Genomic DNA, 19,410 nt, shown 5'->3' on the forward strand with positions numbered 1-19,410 from the left:
CCTAGAGCCCGTGCTCTGCAACAAGAGAAGCCACCGCAATGAGAAGCCCGCGCACCGCAGCAAAGAGTAGCCCCTGCTGGCCGCAACTAGGGAAAGCCCGCGTACAGCAACAAAGACCCAATGCAGCCAAAAATAAATAAATTAAATTTTTAAAAAAAGATTTAAATAAATAAATAAAAATAAAAAGAGTATATGAATACCCTTCCCCGACCAGGGATCAAACCTGGGTCCACGGCAGTGAAAGCGCCAAGTCTTAACCACTGCACCACCAGGGAAGCTCTCAACAGTGTTTTAATCTGTTGCAAGTTTTCCATTTAGTTTGTGTGCATCTGTGTGTGTGTGTTGTATTTATGCTGTTGTTTGCTGCTAGTATTTGCTTTAACCAACAAAGATTCCTTGGTCTTGCAACTCTCTTCTAAACAAGTAAGGTATTTCTCTGTGTGTCCTTAATAATGTCTTCTTAAATACTGATTCTTTATATTTGCATAGCACTGTATTCTTTTGGCAGTTGTACTCAAAGATATTGCAGCCCTGGTGTTTCTGGACTTTTTATTGCCTTCCTCAGGTACCTCTTCCCCTTCTCACATAAGCTTCTAAGGATCCTCTTTTCTGAAATGGATGCTGCTTCATTAGGGTGATTCTCTATCTCCCTTAAATTTCCATGCAGAAGTGCCTTCAAGTAGGTACTTTTAAAAACAAATAGGGGCTTCCCTGGTGGCCTAAAATGTACCCCACCCTCACTGTCAGCCATGGAAAATAGCTGTGCGAAATCAGCCACGTAAAGCAGTTGTGCAGGGGGCTTCCCTGGTGGCGCAGTGGTTGAGAGTCCGCCTGCCGATGCAGGGGACACGGGTTCGTGCCCCGGTCCGGAAAAATCCCACATGCCGTGGAGCGGCTGGGCCCGTGAGCCATGGCCGCTGAGCCTGCGCGTCCGGAGCCTGTGCTCCGCAACGGGAGAGGCCACAGCAGTGAGAGGCCCGTGTACCGCAAAACAAACAAACAAACAACAAAAAAAAACAAATAAACACCAGAAATATACCCTCACATATATGGTCAATTAATTTTTGACAAAGGTGCCAAGACCACTCAGTGGGGAAAAGACAGTGTTTTCAACAAATGGTACTGGGAAAACTGGATATCCACATGCAAAATAATGAAGTTGGATTCTTACCTTACAACATATACAAACTGAACTCAAAATGGATCAAAGGACCTAAACATAAAAGCTAAAACTATAAAGTTCTTAGAAGAAAAATAGGGAAAAATCTTCATGACATTTCTTGGATATGACAGCAAAAACACAGGCAATAAAGTAAAAATAGACAAATTGGACTTCATCGAAATTAAAAACTTTTGTGCATCAAAGAACACTATTAAAAGAGTGAAAAGGGACTTCCCTGGTGGCGCAGTGGTTAAGAATCTCCCTGCCAATGCAGGGGACACGGGTTTGATCCCTGGTCCAGGAAGATCCCACATCCTGCAGAGCAACTAAGCCTGTGCGCCACAACTACTGAGCCTGTGCGCCACAACTACTGAGCCTGTGTGCCACAACTACTGAAGCCCGTGTGCTCTAGGGCCCGTGCTCCACAACAAGAGGAGCCACCACAATGAGAAGCCTGCACACCGCAATGAAGAGTAGCCCCCACTTGCCACAACAAAAGAAAGCCCGTGCACAGCAATGAAGACCCAACGCAGCCAAAAAAAAAAAAAAGAGTGAAAAGACAACTCACGGAAGGGGGAAAATATTTGCAAATCATATATATAATAAAGGATTAATATCCTGAATATATAATGAACTCCTAAAACTCAATGACAACAAAAAACCCCAAACAACCCAATTCAAAAATGGACCAAAGATTCAAATAGTCATTTCTCTAAAGAAGATACACAAATGGCTAATAAGCACATGAAAATATGTTCAAAATCACTAATCATTAAGGAAATGCAAATAAAAACCACAATGATACCATTTCACATCCATTATCAAAACAACAGAAAATAACAAGTGTTGGTGAGGATATAGAAAAATTGGAATCCTGTGCCTTGCTGGTGAGAATGTTAAATGGTGCAGCCTCCGTTGGAAACAGTTTGCAGATCCTCAAAAAGGTAAACATAGAATTACCATATGACCCAGCAATTCTACTCCTAAGTATATATACCCCAAAGAATTGAAAGAAGGGACTCAAACGGATACTTAAACACCAATGTTCACACTAGCATTATTTATAATAGCCAAAAGGTGGAAATAACCCAAATGTCCATCAACATTGAATACATAAACAAAATATGTACATACAATGGAGCATTATTCAGCCTTAAAAAGGAATGAAATTCTGGATCATGTTACAACATGGATGAACCTTGGTAACATGCTAAGGGAAATAAGCCTGACACAAAAGGATGAATACTGTATGATTCCTTATACTTACATGAGGTACCTAGAATAGGCAAAATCATAGAGACAGAAATAAGAGAGGTTACCAGGGCCTGGGGGGAGGGGGGAAGGGAGGTTATTGCTTAATGGGTACAGAGTTCCTATCTGAGATGATGAAAATGTTCTGGAACTGGATAGTGGTGATGGTTGCACAAAACTGTGAATACATTTAATGCCAGTGAATTATATACTTAAAAATGGTGACAATGGTAAGTTTTATGTTATGTTTATTTTACCACAGTAAAACAATCCCAAATAAACATAGACACACACACACACACACACACACACACACACACAGATAAAATAGGAAAAAGATGAAGGAAAATGGGCACCTTACCTTCCAGGGATGTAACCATAGTGACATGAAGACAAATGATGACAAGGAATATCCTGAACGCCAGTAAAGGCTCTTCAGGTCTGCCAACACGGCCACACTGCCTGCCAGAGAAAAGCATCCTGGAATAAAATAGGGGGACACATCATCACAGCTTGCCATAATCACGACACAACAATGCCCAAAAGGCCAGTTCCTCAAGCAAGACAACGTGCAACCTGCTTCCTTTAAATTACTCTAGTCCAGAGAATTGGCAATGCCAGGTGGGCACTGGCTACAAAAAGCAAAACCCATGTTTATTACGGGAGGCCCACCCAGTGGGATATTATAATAAAAATGATAAGCAAGGTAGTCCATGTAGATTTATGGAAAACATCAACACATGCAAAATATCGAGAAAAGAATTTAAAAGCACAAAATGCTGCATATATAATGATTACCACTATATAAAGGCTGGTTAAAAACTATGCTAAGAATCAGAAGAGGTCACAGAATCTTATAAATGATCTATCCCATTTATGTCATAGTGTAAAAGGATGGGTATGTTGCATTTCCTCTTTATTATATGTTAATTCATTATCATCGCTTACATTTTTAGTAGTGGGGAGGGCAGGGTCAACATTTTTTAAAAAGTGAAGTTTATATCAATACTGAGTTTTAAACTCTCATTTACCATTCGTTTATTCATTTCATTCCAACGAATAATCATCGAGGGCCAATACATACCAGATGAGATGTGAGGGTTAACTAGGCGGCAACTAGATGAAATACACATGGGGGAGGTGGGGCAGAGGCTGAGAGGAGCTCGGCACGTGGAGAAAAGTGCAGATGCTAAGGCCACGTCCGTTCCTCTCCTGATGGAGGCGTTGGCCAACGGAACCCCGTGACAGGCAGTCAGCACCAGCAGCAGGCGCTGGCGGGGGACACTGAGGGAGGAAGAAGCCAGCCAGGAAATCACACGCCGCCCACGGGGCTCGGGCAGTGAGAGCCCACTGAGCAGGCTCCTTCTACATGGCCACAGGGGAAGGGACCGGGACAGACCAGGCCGCGTGTTCTCAGCTGGCAGAGCTCCTGGCCACAGGGCACCCAAGCACCTAGCCACCACCGCAGCTTCTGTCGGCCTGAGATAGAGTGTGCAGGCACCGCGGTGAAGGCTAAAGAGCATGGGATCAAAGGTCCTGGCTCTGCCACACAATGTCTGTGTGACTCTGGGTAAGTTATTTCCGATGGCCAAGATTCCCCATCTAGCGAACTGTGATAATAGCACCAGCCTGACAGTGTCGCTGTGGTGAGTAAACAACAGATCTGGGCACAGGGGCTGGCACTGTGAAGGCACCATACATGCTAGCTGTAGACCCTTCAGTCAGTCAACAAATAGCTATTTTGTACCTCATACGTGCAGGGTAAGATAGTACAGGGATTGCAGGGATAAGGACCCAGAAAGGTGGGAATAAATCACGATTTCTCCGTCTCCAGGAAAAGCTGGAAATCTAAGAATCCTATCATTTAACAGCCATTGCCGGTACCAGAAGAATGATTCTTTCCTTGGACAAGGCATGATAACGTCTTAGAGCAGGAAGTGAATCCTCCTTCCAAAGAGGATTTCTATTTTTAACATGAATACTGTAAATTGTATTATATATTAATAACACACTATGTTAATAAATTATAAAGTGCCTCTGGTTTCTCTCCAGCACTTTCATCCTCTCTCTGTTCAGAATGGCATATTACTGACCCTCCCGAATGAGTCACTTGAATGATAATGTCGTTGTGCGAAGATAAAGCAACGTCTCTCTAGAGGAAAATTTAAGTGTCTTCTACAGCTACACACAATAATATTGAGGAATCTCTGAAATACAATGTTAGATAAAGGAGCCAGACATAAAGGAATGCATGTTGTCCATGATCCCATTCAGATGAGGAACAAAAGCAGGCAAAACTAATCGACGGAATGAGGGTGGGAGCATGGTTATCCTTGGAAGGGGGCAGAGGATATAACAATTAGAAGTGGGCTCAGTGGGGCTTCTGAGGTTCAGGTAATATTCTGTGTGCTGGTTACATGGTGTGTTCAGTTTCTGAAATTCATTGAATTATACACTAATACATATGTCATAAAAAGTTTCATAGCAAAGTTTAAAAATTAATCTATTTTTAATTTTTAACTCAGCTCCCCCTCCAAAAGCATTCCCTTTTTTTTTTAAGCTATATTTAATGAACCTCTACAAAAAAACTCTCCTATACAAATGCCTTAGGCTTGACTCTACCTGGAATTCACAGAGGTGACTTAGAAGATTTACTACACAAGTATATAATTTTAGTTCTGGAAAGAGTATCAGAGCAGTCTGTTTCTGGAAAGGAATTCAGAATTCACCTAGATGAGACCCTTATTCTACAGATGTAGAAAGAGGCCCAACGTGTTCTAGGGGATGGGTCAAGGTCATCTGGCTGTTTGATGGGACTCCTACTCTTTCTACCAGGCCACAATGCTGGCCTCCTGGGAATTGCTCTCCTTGGAAGTAAACTGTTTTGAGTTCGTCAGGTGAAATGAACCAACAAACTCAAAATGCTATTACAGAATTTTCAAAATCTCTGCAAACTCATTCTTGAGCTTTGCCAACTTCTAGGGTAGGGCCTAAGTGGTGCATAAGATACGGTCAAAGTTAAATTAGTCATGGCACCGGGTGACTGGTTAATACGTGCTGTGACTTGGGCCTCTGATCAAAATAAACCATGCTTTTCCACTGAAGAGAGCTTGTACTCAGCTCCCAGATGACGGCAGGACAGGGCACAACAAGGGGTGATTCCAGTAACCATCCTGAAAAGAGAATACGGCTCAGGAAGAACTTACTACAGACCTGGCGCCACTGAAAAGACTGCTTTCCATTGTCCATATTCCAAGCCTGGAATACGTTTCCTCAAGGCTGAATATATATTTCCTAATAGGAGAAGAAGTTTTATGGTATTTAAAATAGTGTCACTCCTACTGCCTTCCGCATAAACTAGAGAACATCCTGCTGGGTCATGACGTCTCTGGGATCACTGATCAAAGAGGGAAATCTATAGATTTTGAAACCCTTACTCATTATATATAAAAGTCATTTTTATCTTTTTCAGCTGGAACTGTTCTTCATCTTCTGGTGCAAGTTGGGTTGCTTCAATGCTACCTACGTCATCAACAAAGATGAATAGCCACTGGTTCTTAGCAAAATTTCAAGGTGCTAAGGATGGCTTATGAGATAGCATCCTTTACAAAGAAAACTATTTGCTAGCATTTAAACAGTAAAATCTAGACCTTGACACTAGATAACCACTCGTTAACGATTACCCCAGGTTCATGTTTTGTGGTTGTAGACTCTGATGTAAATGGCTACCCCTAGGGTTGAACAGTACATAAGCTACATGACTGAATGCCATGGCCCTGCTTGTACCACTCCCAAGAAATTATTCTAGATCTCTTCAATTTCATTAAATAGTACAGGTATCATATTTTTAAAAATGTAGACCATCGGTGCAATCTTGAATGGTAATAAATGATAAATCTATCTTTATCTAGGTATAGAATAAAGTTTAAAAGGAGGGAAATAGCTTGATACCACTGCAGAGCAGGTCTGGGTGGGAGTCATTCTCTGCCACCACAGGTTAACTGATGTAATCTGATTATACCATGGCTGCAATGATGTATGCAATTATCAATATTTTTGACCTGACTAACAAGAGGTGTGATAATTGCTCCCTAAGTATTTTACAAAATGTTACGCCTTTGAGATATTTGCACTGATTTATAAGTGTTGGTTAACAAGACTAGCACAGAGAGGACTTTCCTGGTGGCACAGTAGTTAAGAATCTGCCTGCCAGTGCAAGGGACACGGGTTCGAGCCCTGGTCCTGGAAGATCCCACATGCCGCGGAGCAACTAAGCCCGTGCACCACAACTACTGAGGCTGCGCTCTAGAGCCCGCGAGACACAACTACTGAGCCCACACACCACAACTACTTAAGCCCATGCACCTAGAGCCCGTGCTCCGCAACAAGAGAAGCCACCGCAATGAGAAGCCCGGGCACCACAACAACTCCTAAGGAACTTATTACAAATTGGAAGACAAGCTCAAAGCCAGCTTGGGGGCTGACCTTGTTAATGTTTTAGTAGCATGTATTACTGCTCAGTCTCAGGTTTCATTAACTGCGTCACAGGGGCACTGCACAATGAAGTGATCGGATCTGAGGAGGGGTAGTCTCTTCTAGAGACCATGCTTCATTAGCTACTTCTTCAGTTCTTGTGACTTAACTTCCCGAGAAACTAAACTCCTTGATATCAAGGATTGGGTCATTTATGTCTCTTGCATCCCCAAAGCCAGAGGCAGAATTCTTTCTCCACGGAGGGGCTAAATAAATAACTCTATACTGATTGTTAAGTTTGGCTCAGAGTTGGAAGGGCGAGGCGGAGGCATTGGCAATGACCTGAGTGAGGGACAAGGCAGATGCATGCTGGGGAAAGGAAACTGTGTGCCCACCCAGGACAGAGATCACTGCTGACAACCTGACTTGTATCTTTGAGAATATTCCATCATGCTTCACTTCAAAACCAAAACATCAGTACAGCTATTAGCTCAAAGATGACAGTCACTTCACACTGTGATATCCCCTCATGTGAAATACAGACATAAAGATAAAGGGGTGCAAGAGGTTAACAATCTATAGGATGATCTTGGAACCAACTGACCTACTCCTGGCTTCAGTCAATGAGCCGTTAAGACAGAAGTTCAATGCTCAAGGAGGATCCAGAATATGAATTCAAAGAGGAAATAAGGAGTCATGGTGAGTTTCTAGTGATTATATGCTTTTTAAGAGGAAAAAAGAAGTAGTTCTTAATAAAGCCTAATATGTCAGAAAAACTTCATTAAGCAATGTTTAAAGAAGGCAAAAATGAAAGCCGAGCATGTTGTCCTGTCCTAGGATGAACAAATTACAAACACATGTACCAATATTCAACGTGGAATGAAATGTAGGGTCAACAACTGAAAAACATTAAAATAATCAAACAAGGAAACAAATCAACTGTGACTTCGAGTACGGAAATAATTTCACTTCGTTTTTGTGCAAATGAGAATTTTCTACATAGGGGTTTTTGATGAAATTTCACAATTCAAGTACCTTGCCTCTTCCAAAACCTTATGGATAACCACGATAAAGCAGGCTGAGTGGTTCCTGGGAACCAAGTTTATTAATAAACAACATGAGGCTCCCTTTGCTCCCTTGGAACACTTTCAGGGAGAAAAATAGGACAAGCAACAGTGAAATTTGTTTTGCCCACTGAATGAAAAAATTAAAAAGCCTGGGCTTCCCTGGTGGCGCAGTGGTTGAGAGTCCGCCTGCCGATGCAGGGGACACGGGTTCGTGCCCCGGTCCGGGAGGATCCCACATGCCGCGGAGCGGCTGGGCCCGTGAGCCATGGCCGCTGAGCCTGCGCGTCCGGAGCCTGTGCTCCGCAACGGGAGAGGCCACAACAGTGAGAGGCCCGCGTACCGCAAAAAAAAAAAAAATTAAAAAGCCTAATAATACCCAAAGCTGGAGAGCACGTGGGGAAATGAACTCTTGTTTACACTGCTGGTGGCAATGTAAACTTTGAGAGAACAGTTTAGCTATGTTTTGAATTTTTTTTTTTTTTTTTTTTTTTTTTTGCGGTACGCGGGCCTCTCACTGCTGTGGCCTCTCCCGTTGCGGAGCACAGGCTCCGGACACACAGGCTCCGCGGCCATGGCTCGCGGGCCCAGCCGCTCCGCGGCATGTGGGATCTTCCGGGATCGGGGCACGAACCCGTGTCCCCTGCATCGGCAGGCGGACTCTCAACCACTGCGCCACCAGGGAAGCCCCGATGTTTTGAATTTTTAAATGTGCATACCTTTTGATCCAGAAATTCTAATTCCGGAGATTGTCCCTACAGAAATATTGACATACGTACACAAAAATATACAAACAAATACTGTCATTGCAGCTTTGTGCAAGGGGGAAAAGCCTAAGTATCCATCAGTAGATGAATAGTTAAAAAACGATGGTCCATCCATATTCTGGAATATTATACAATGCTTAAAAAAATGAAGTTGACCTATATGTGTTGACACATAGAGATGGTCAATACATACAAACCAAGTGAATAAAATCAAATTTCTTAATAATATAGATACTAGGATATGTTAAGAAACAAACAAAGCTATACATATGCATGCTTATTTATACAGTGACAAGTATGGCTGCATACAAAAAAGCCTGGAAGGAAACCCACCAAACCTCCACAGAGAGGCGTGTGATGGAGGAAAGGATGAAGCTCAAAAGAACACCGGCACATGTTCATGTATTACTTATACAATTACATGTATTTCTTCTAGCAAAATGCGTAACAGAGGGAGGCTGGGCCAAGCCATCCAGGTTCTCCAAACAGAACTCATAAATCAAGCTCGGAGGGGGACTAACGAGGAGGTAATGCCATCACTTGCTCAGCTGGATACCGTCTCCCCTGGCCCTGCTCTAACACAATTAGAAAGGCCCCACTGGCAGCACAGACTTCTGGTCTCAGAGCCAAGAAACCAGCTTCCCAGCCAGGGAGCAAGAACTCACTTGAGTAAGCTGTGGAAGAGAATGTCAAAAGCAATGATGTGAAAATGGCTGATGGACACAGAGGCCTAAACTTAATTAAAGAACTGTGCATCCGTCGGCCTCTGGATCCCTCTTTGCCACTATCGCCACAGCATGTCCACCGTCCTTTATCTCCGTGAGAAACTGAGCAGGACTGAGGATCTGATCAGGATCAGCACCAGCACTCCAGTAACAAAACAGAGTGCCTGCCAATGTTTGGGCTTCTTACATCATTGAAAGGAAAAGGCAAGTCAGAAAAGGAACCATATTGACTTATGTAAGACATGGCACAGGACAGAGAAGCTTCTCAGAGAAGAACAGCAAATTCACCAATTGCTAGGATTAACTGAAACCTCCCACAACTGCAGACTCCACCAAACCATGACATCAGGAAGGCTGGAAAGGCATCCAACTTCCTCTATTTATCAAGCTGGCTAAAACCCAGGGTAATACCAGCATAACCAGAAAAAGAAAAAAAAAGAAAAAAGCAAGCAGACTACAAGTGGTTTGTATGGGAAGGAAATGATCTCTGTATGTACTCAGAGCCCTGCTCCAGTGCAGAGGAAGCTCCCAGAGAGGCTGCATCCAAGAATTAGAACTCCTGTGCTCACAGGCTGCTCAGAGGCCCTGGGTGCTGACCACAGGGCCCACACATCCTGGAATAATCAGCAAAACAATGGGCAAAGAGCACAGGTAACAGCAGCCCCAGACAGTTTCCCACTGTCCTCTTGGGTAATGTGAGGCTGGTCCAAGGAGGAACCAAACCAAACCAAAACAAAACCCAGTGACATGCAGCAACCTGAGGGCTCAGCGCTTCGTTTAGAACCTAATGATTAATCACTGGCCCAGACTGAGGGGCAGAGAGTGGCTCACACTTCCAGGCAATGACACCAACACCATGGAAGAAAGGACCAGAGGACAAAGGCCTTGATAAATTGAAAATGAGAGTAGAAATAAGCAAGGAGAAGCTTCTCCACACTAGTAGGAAAAGCAAATTGCACAGACGGAGAGAATGGTGAAGGTTAGGCTTGTGGGCATATACACGAGAAGGTCAGGGATATGGAGGTCTTGGCTGTAGAGTGGTAGGTATGGCCATCGAGGAACAAACCAGAATGGTTCTCAAACCTTGTGGTGGCCCCATTACTGATGGGAGACCGTCTAAAAGGACCTTTACCCGCACAGACTGGTTTGTTCAGTTCTGGATGCCACCATTCAAGAGGAGTTAAATTGTGAGATGGCTCAGAAAGACTTCAAAGATAATTAATTCAACAAAACTTTACCAAATGCCTACTGTGTGCCAAAGAACAGGGCCGCTCTATTTGGGTGTGCCAAGGGCACTTGGCCAAGAGGACCATTAGACCCTGAATGCAGATGGCCAGGCTTTCTGGAAGCGCACATGAACTGGCAGCGGGCTCTGTCACAGGCACAGGGGGAGCTCCAAGGAAGGGAACCTAACCTGTTGTAGGGAAACGGATCTGGGAGAGTTTCCTCAAGGAGATAACAGTCATGCTGCATCTTAAAGGATGTGCAGTGCCCTTTACGTGAAGACATGGGAATGGGCATTCCAAAGAGAGGAAAGTACCTGAACCAAGACACAGAGTCAAAGACTGGCATGGAGTAGGCAGGGCTTAGAATCTGTTTGATGTTGCTGAAGCATAACAAGCAAATCAGAGAATGGCCAGAAGGGACCTGGAGGAAAGGAGCAGACAACCGATGGAACGTATTAAAAATTTAATCTGTGAATAGACTGGGAACAGTCCACATTGCATGTCCAGGTGGAGGTTACGATGGATTATGAATAATATCCACGATGTATACAAGGCCCTCTGAGAAAGAACCATTGCAGTGAGGTGGTTTTCGTCTCTGCCACGGGCACAAGGTGATGTCTAAAGGTAGCTTAAACCACATTCCAAGGGATTTAAATTAACAAGAGGAAGAACGTCCTGATATGGAGCACTGTTCAACTGTAGAAGTGACGAAGAGAGCTTTTGGAATTGCTTTCCAAAACATCTAAGAAGATGACCTCTTGGTCACCCTGGTGAGGCTGCGTCAGAGGTGGAATGAATCAGGCCAGGGAAAGGAGCTGGTGGACCTCTTGCAACTGTTGGTCCGATGCTATTTTTCTGCAGCACTGAACCCTTTCTTTTCTCTCCTCCCCTCTCTCCAGTCTTCTCATCCTCTCTTCCCTTCTACTCTCCTTGATCCCACAGTTTCCCTCTTTTCCTTCCCTCCCCTTACCTAGCTTAAGGCTTCCCAAATGTATGCCAGGGGATAGAATACTGCTGGTTACCTCTGCCCAGAGCTGGAGAAGAGGGTATTAAAGAGCACACAGTGAGGAAGCCACTTTCAAAGGACCCTGATCAGCAGACCCAACCCTCTGGGTGAGGCTACCACAGGCCTCAACCCAACATTGTGGAACTAAAGGCGTTTCAAAACTCAGGGCATGCCGGGACGTCCTTGGTGGCACACTGCTTAAGAATCTGCCTGCCAATGCACGGGACACAGGTTCAGTCCCTGGTCCGGGAAGATCCCATATGCTGCGGAGCAACTAAGCCCGTTTGCCACAACTACTGTGCCTGTGCTCAAGAGCCCACGAGCCACAACTACTGAGCCTGCACACCACAGCTACTGAAGCCAACATGCCTAGAGCCTGTACTCCACAACAAGAGAAGCCACCACAATGAGAAGCTGGAGAGGGTGTGGAGAAAAGTGAACCCTCTTGCACTGTTGGTGGGAATGTAAATTGATACAGCCACTATGGAGAACAGTATGGAGGTTCCTTAAAGAACTAAAAATAGAATTACCATATGACCCAGCAACCCCACTACTGGGCATATACCCAGAGAAAACCATAATTCAAAAAGACACATGCACCCCAATGTTCTTTGCAGCACTATTTACAATACCCAGGTCATGGAAGCAACCTAAATGCCCATCGACAGATGAATGGATAAAGAAGGTGTGGTATATATATATAATGGAATATTACTGAGCCATAAAAAGGAACGAAATTGGGTCACTTGTAGAGACATGGTGGATCTAGAGACTGTCATACAGAGTGAAGTGAGTCAGAAAGAGAAAAACAAATATCGTATATTAACACATGTACGTGGAACCTAGAAAATGGTACAGATGAACCGGTTTGCAGAGCAGAAATTGAGACACAGAGGTAGAGAACAAACGTATGGATACCAAGGGAGGAAAGCGGTGGGGGGCGGGGTGGTGGTGGGATGAATTGGGAGATTGGGATTGACATGTATACACTGATGTGTATAAAATGGATGACTAATAAGAAAATAAATAAACATACACAGGTCATTTGTGAGTAAAAAAATAAAAATAAAAAATTATTGGGGCTCTTTGAACTCCAGAATTCAATGAACACCTCTTATAGCAATGGATCATGATTGTTTACTAATAAAGTTCACTTGGTATGGAATGCAGAAATTAAAAAAAAAAACTACAATGAGGTATGGAAGCAACCTAAATGTCCATCAACAGATGAATGGATAAAGAAGACGCGGCACATATATACAAGGGAATATTACTCAGCCATAAAAAGAAACGAAATTGAGTTATTTGTAGTGAGGTGGATGGACCTAGAGTCTGTCATACAGAGTGAAGTAAGTCAGAAAGAGAAAAACAAATACCGTATGCTAACATATATATATGGAATCTAAGAAAAAACAATGTCATGAAGAACCTAGGGGTAACACAGGAATAAAGACACAGACCTACTTGAGAATGGACTTGAGGATATGGGGAGGGGGAAGAGTAAGCTGGGACAAAGTGAGAGAGTGGCATGGACATATATACACTACCAAACGTAAAATAGATAGCTAGTGGGAAGCAGCCGCATAGCACGGGGAGATCAGCTCAGTGCTTTGTGACCACCTAGAGGGGTGGGATAGGGACGGTGGGAGGGAGATGCAAGAGGCAGGAGATATGGGGATATATGTATACGTATAACTGATTCACTTTGCTATAAAGCAGAAACTAATACACCATTGTGAAGCAATTATACTCCAATAAAGATGTTAAAAATAAATAAATAAATAAATAAATAAATAAATAAAATTCAAGGTGAGGGCCTCAAACTCAGCCTCTATACTGTTGTGTCTCTGCCAACCTTGCCAGCAAAAGAAACTTCTAGCCCTTCCCTTTGTGGGAGATTGCAAAACTGGCCAAAAATTCTCCCTAGGCTAATATGCCTGCCCATTTGCAATGTGACCTCAGCTCCTCCTAGCAAAAGGAGGAGTCTATTTCTCCACCCCTTGAATGCGGGCTGGACTTGCACTTGTTCTGCCCAATGGGACATTGGCAAATGTGATACAAGCAGAAGCTCGAAAAGAGCTTGACCGCGGAAGTCTTCTTGCTGCTCTTGGAACCTCGAGCCACTATGTGAACAGGGAAATGAGCCTGAGCTAGTCTGCTGGACGGTGAAAGGCATGTGCCCAGTCACCACCATTGTTCCAACCCCCAGAACAGAGTCACCTAGCTGACTGGCAGGGGACTGCAGGGGTGTGAGTGAGCAAACTGAAACCAGCAGGACCATCCACCTGAGCCCAGCCCACAGTGAAGACTCCAGAACTGGGAACAAATGAAATGGCTGTGGCTTTATTTAAACCACCAAATGTTGGGGTGTTTTGTTACACAGAGAAAACTAACTTACGTACCTTCCTTCTTCCTTTCCATCCTCTTCTTTCTTTCTCTTCCTCTCTGTCTACCTTTCCTCCCTTTCATTATTCCCCCCACGCTTCTTGCTTTCCTCTTTTCCTTCTGCAAGTACTACAAGTACCCGTTTAAGGACCCACTGGGTACAAAAGACACTGGCCCGGGCTAGTTCTAATTCAAGGCCTCAATTCCTTCTAGCCCACTCCCGCTGAAGCCCGCATAAGCAGAGTCTATAGACACGGTCTCTGGGACTCACTCATAAAGTGATTCAGCAAGATGTTTCTGGGGACTGGCAGGCAAGAGGGTGGACTCCTGGCAGAGTTTGCAGTCCATCTCTGGGCATTTGTTGGTGATAATCTACCTGGGAGAGTCATTTATCACAGTGACCTGCTGAGTAGACTACTGAAGCGTTCTAGCCCTCCCCTCTTGACCGGTCAACTCCTTGCCACCAGACAGGAAGTACAATAAGAAAACAGGTCTTTCATGCCAGACACCCAAGGTTTAAGGGACATAGCCCAAAACCCCTTCCCTCACCTGGCTGCCCAGCCTAAGCGACTGGAAGATATATTTATAACTACAGGAAACATACTGTGAGTGGTAAAATGGTTAGATTTCCATTTCTTTACTATATGAATAAAAGAAAATCAATAGGATCATCTTGCTAATGACATCAAACCACTCAGTACAACTCAGAAGCCAGAAGGTTATTTCTTAAAATGCTTTCTTTCCTCTTCCACATTTTAGTCTGTACTTTATTCCCACTCTAACTTATTTTTTCCCCTGAATGATGTTTTTTCAGACTTTTTAAAAGCTTACTTTTCCCTGGTGTCCTGGAACCTGTCATTTGTTTGTGGTTACAACATTAATGTTTAGAAAGGGCAAATTAGATGTCAGGGTTGGATAAATGTTCACTTTTTTTCTTTTAATGGTGTTTTAAATGGAACTCTTTTCTCCCCTAGGACTCCCTGTAGAAGTTCACTTCTTCTCTAGGTGCATGTGTGACTGTATTTTGAAACTGACCACCAACTGTCTGTCAGGTGGACAGAGATTTTAATGGCTTCCATCAACAAGAATAAATCGGAAGTATACCCTCTGGAACACATCTCTAGGATTCTTCTCGATTTCTCAATGCCATCTTCTGGAAGAGCAGAGGAAGACTTTATTGCCTCAACCGTCTTCCAATATCTCCCTTCCCATGTTCCAAAACTGTCTATAGAACCTCCCTGTTTAAAGAGAACTATTTGCCCTCCTTCTCATCTGTTCTTGATAGTAATAATCCCTTCCATTTGTATGGTGATTTATGGTAGACAAAAGGCCAAGAGGTAATCAACCACCAAGACCACAGATGACAAAATGGCATTCTCTAGTCCCCTCCCCACACAAAGAAAAGCAGGTTCAAGGAGAATATAAATTAGAAAAGGAGATCAAAACCAAGGAGGGGAACTAGAAAACAAATAACACGGTCATAAGGCCTTCACATTTGTATTATCAAATATCAAACCACAAACATGGCTCTCTGGTGCCCAGAGAGCAAAGGAATCACGTCCCATGCTGAACTCGTCCATGAAGAGGAGAAAACACAATCCTTCAAGGAAGCAGAGTTTTTCCTTGTAACTAGTCCTTAACTGAATCTGCTCAGGGCTTGGCCGTACTCACGATCACCACTTCCTCTCTTCCCAGCCTCTCTGGTACTGATTTCAAATAGGCTTTTGTGCTACTCTTATCAAGGTCGCCCAGGACTCCCACCTCACCTCACCCAGCAGTCACTTCTCAGTCCTAGGCGAAATCCTCCTGTCAGCAGCCTTGGACGTTTGATCACATCATCTACAGGAAGTTGTGGCTCCTAATTAAGACTCTCTTCTAAATGGAGGCCGGTCCGTATTTGCACAGGGAAAGGATAAAGGGGTATGTTCTGGGAAGGCAAGAAACATCTTCACTCAAGCCCTATGTGCAGATGAACAGTGTTATAAAATGTGCTCTAGTCCTAAGAGCACTGCTTTGAGGACACAAAGATGGGAGTGACTGACTCTTTCTGTGTTTGGGAAGTGGAAGACGGAGAAATGTGTTCCATATCAAAGGGACTGAAGGAGAGGATGCCCTGTTAAAGCTTGCCTAGAGTAGGACTCCTCTCCTACCCTCAAAGTTCTTAATTTCTGACTAATAACCAAAAGACCACCTCTCAGGGCTTGTTGTTTTTTGTAAGGCATTGCAACCCATTAAAGAATGCAAATTTCAATGACTGTGGTCATTAACAGACGAGTGTGGTTCCATTGATCAGATCAGCTTTGCTGGTGACTAGGGATCCCACAGGCAGGGATGACTGGGGAGAGCCCATTGAGGTCAGGCACAGACAACACAGGGGCACTGAGCCGGGAACCTGCTGTTAGCTCAGTGAGGGCAAAGGGAGAGGGATGGGGAAGAGACCCCCAAGGAGGGTTTGCCTACATTATAGGTTTAGGTTTGCTGGGCTGGTCCTTAGAAACCAGAAGTCAATGCCATTCCAAGCAGCTCTCCTACATCCAGGAAAACCTCCCACTTGCTAGCTGGTCTTCTCATTTTTTTCCCTCCCTCATCAGGATGTTCTCTTAAAGCATCAACACTACCTGCTCCTTTTGTTTTCATTGCCTTCAAGTGACTCTATTTGGCTCCACCAGAAGTGGAATTATTTTTTCAGACTGTAAAAAATAATGGTGTAAAGTAGGGTGGGGAAAGCCTCCGATGGTGGAAACTCCTCTCTCACCGGGGAATTTGGCTATGACACCGAGCCCTGGCCTCACACCAGAGCAGGGCCATCCATTTTCTTCTTCTCTGTTTAGTGTTCCCCTCTTTTTTTTTTTTTTTTTTTTTTTTTTGCGGTACGCGGGCCTCTCACTGTTGTGGCCTCTCCTGTTGCGGAGCACAGGCTCCGGATGCTCAGGCTCAGCAGCCATAGCTCACGGGCCTAGCTGCTCCGCAGCATGTGGGATCTTCCCCGACCGGGGCACGAACCCGTGTCCCCTGCATCGGCAGGCGGACTCTCAACCACTGCGCCACCAGGGAAGCCCTAGTGTTCCCCTCTTTGACCTGCCCAGGGCTGCAATTTGTCAGGGTGTTTTTCCAGGTGACCTGGCTAACAACAATGTGACAGGTTCAATGGTTTTCATTCACAGCCCCAGTGGAGTCCTCCTCTGAAAACTGCAAAACTGGACACACAAACAGCCTATAAAAAACTCCTACCTCCCACAAGTGTCTGGACACTGCCTTTTCCCTAATGACCCTCCAGCAATCATGCAGCACTGAGGGCTCTGCAGTAATTTCTTTTTTTTTTTTTTTTTAGTGATTTTTCCAAAACCGAGGTGTTCCAAGTAGTGAGAGAGTACTATTTTTTTCCCTTGCAGCAAGAGTCTAACTCCCCGGATATTTTTTGAAAACTGGAGCAGACCACATGAGGGGTCCCAAAGCTACTCACTTGCCACCAGACCTCAAAGTCCCCTTGAACCATGAGGCGCACTGGGCCTGCCTGTTATAAGGTCTGTAACTCTCTAATACACTGCAAGGAAAGCCATGTGATATCGTGTGGGGGCCAGTTGGTTTGACCTTGAACTCTAGGAGGGGTCAGCAAACTTGACAGTAGAAAGGCCACTCTCCAGAGGCAGCTCCTGTAAAGTCCTTCTGCCACCCAGACCTCAAGCAACAGTTGGGGGGTGGGCGGGGACAGCAAGACATTTTTACTGAGTCCTGATGAGAATGAATATGTAATTGTAGCCTACCACAAGCTGCAGGATGAAGTCGTCTCAGATATTTAATGCCTCACCACCTCAGATTCCTTATCCATAAAATGGGAATAATCATCATATTTGTGTCCTAAAATTCTTGCAAAGGAGTAGTGAGTAAGTACAGGAAGAGTGCTCAGCACAGAGTATGGCTCACAGGACATGCCCCAAAAATGTAGCTGTTGGGGCTTCCCTGGTGGCGCAGTGGTCGAGAATCTGCCTGCCAATGCAGGGGACACAGGTTTGAGCCCTGGTCTGGGAAGATCCCACATGCCGCGGAGCAACTAGGCTCGCAAGCCACGACTACTGAGCCTGCGCGTCTGGAGCCTGTGCTCCACAACAAGAGAGGCCGCAATAGTGAGAGGCCCGCGCACCGCGATGAAGAGTGGCCCCTGCTTGCCACAACTAGAGAAAGCCCTCGCACAGAAACGAAGACCCAACACAGCCATAAAAAAAAAAAAAAAAATGTAGCTATTGCCTTATTGCCACCATCCACTGCTCAGGTGTGTCAGGCTGATTGCTTCATCGGCCTGGGCGGCAGGTGAAATTGAACGAGCTTCTCTAGCAGAGACTAGAGAAGCCTGGGCGGCGGGCACGCTACCCTTCCCGCGCTCTTTCCTCCCTGGCCATCCCACCTGCAGGCCCTCTTCCCCCTCCCTGCCCTGTGCTCTCCTCCTCACTCCCACCCTATCACCACTACCCCCTACCCCCCAAGACCGCAGCTAACATCGCTCTTGATCTCTGAGTGTGAAGGTCTTAATGAGCTTCCTGTCTCAAAAGGCACTGGTACTTGAAACCAACTCAGATGGTTGAGTTGATGACTCTGCCATTTGTTAAAGGAATTGGGGGCCTGAGGGAGAAAGTGAGGATGATATCTGAGGGGCCAAGGCCATCTTTTAGGGCTTCATTCTCTCGCAGCTGAGAACCCGGCACACGGGTCGTCCCCACCCTGGACCCCTGCGCGGTGCGCGAGTGTGTGCCGCCAGGCTCAGTGGACTCCCCATGCAACAAATGTTTAGTGAGTAAGTACCATGTGCAAGGCACACGTGAGGCACTAGGAACACAGTGGTGAGCAAGACAGATACAACAGATACAAGCCCTTCTGGTACTTACATGCTGGTGGGGCACTCAAATAAAAATGTAAACGAACAAATATATGAAACAATTACAAGTTTTAAAGAGGGCTGTGGAGCAAACACGAAGCTGAATTATATTCTTAGAGGAGAGAGTGACACACAAAGAATGTGCAACTTGCTCCGTATTATAAAGGAAGTCAGCAAATAAAAAGTATGCCACCACATGATCCTTTCTATTAAGGCGTTCACATTGGCAAGAGTCAGACTAACATACTGCCAACACGCCAGGAAACCTTAATTCCAAGTGGGGAAACTTGCCGTCTCACTCAGCTGCTCTGCCGTGTTTTTTTCTTTACTTCTGGGGCTGAGACCAGGCTGGACCAGTATTGTTTTGATATTTTCTCTCAGACCAGTTTCAGATGAAAATATGAAGAAAAGTTTATCGTAAAGGAATCAAAATTATAATACTTACAGAACACAGGAAATCTTCATTTGCTTATAAGCTGTT

At 44.7% G+C, this 19,410-nt stretch overlaps 1 protein-coding gene across 14 annotated transcripts in view; it reads right to left on the reverse strand.

The window, feature by feature from the left end:
- The window catches only part of ADGRG2 (adhesion G protein-coupled receptor G2), a 110,464-nt gene that overhangs the window by 68,268 nt on the left and 22,786 nt on the right, over positions 1 to 19,410 (reverse strand). For all 14 annotated transcript variants that reach the window (XM_082608906.1, XM_082608913.1, XM_082608910.1 and 11 more), the window contains exon 2: positions 2,775 to 2,893. In XM_082608906.1, the coding sequence (XP_082465032.1) occupies positions 2,775 to 2,892 (118 nt within the window). In that variant the 5' untranslated portion in view covers position 2,893. The remainder of the gene's footprint in view (positions 1 to 2,774; positions 2,894 to 19,410) is intronic.

Source organism: Mesoplodon mirus (genome assembly GCF_964341445.2).
Source record: "Mesoplodon mirus genome assembly, chromosome: X".
Taxonomy (NCBI): Eukaryota; Metazoa; Chordata; class Mammalia; order Artiodactyla; family Ziphiidae; genus Mesoplodon; species Mesoplodon mirus.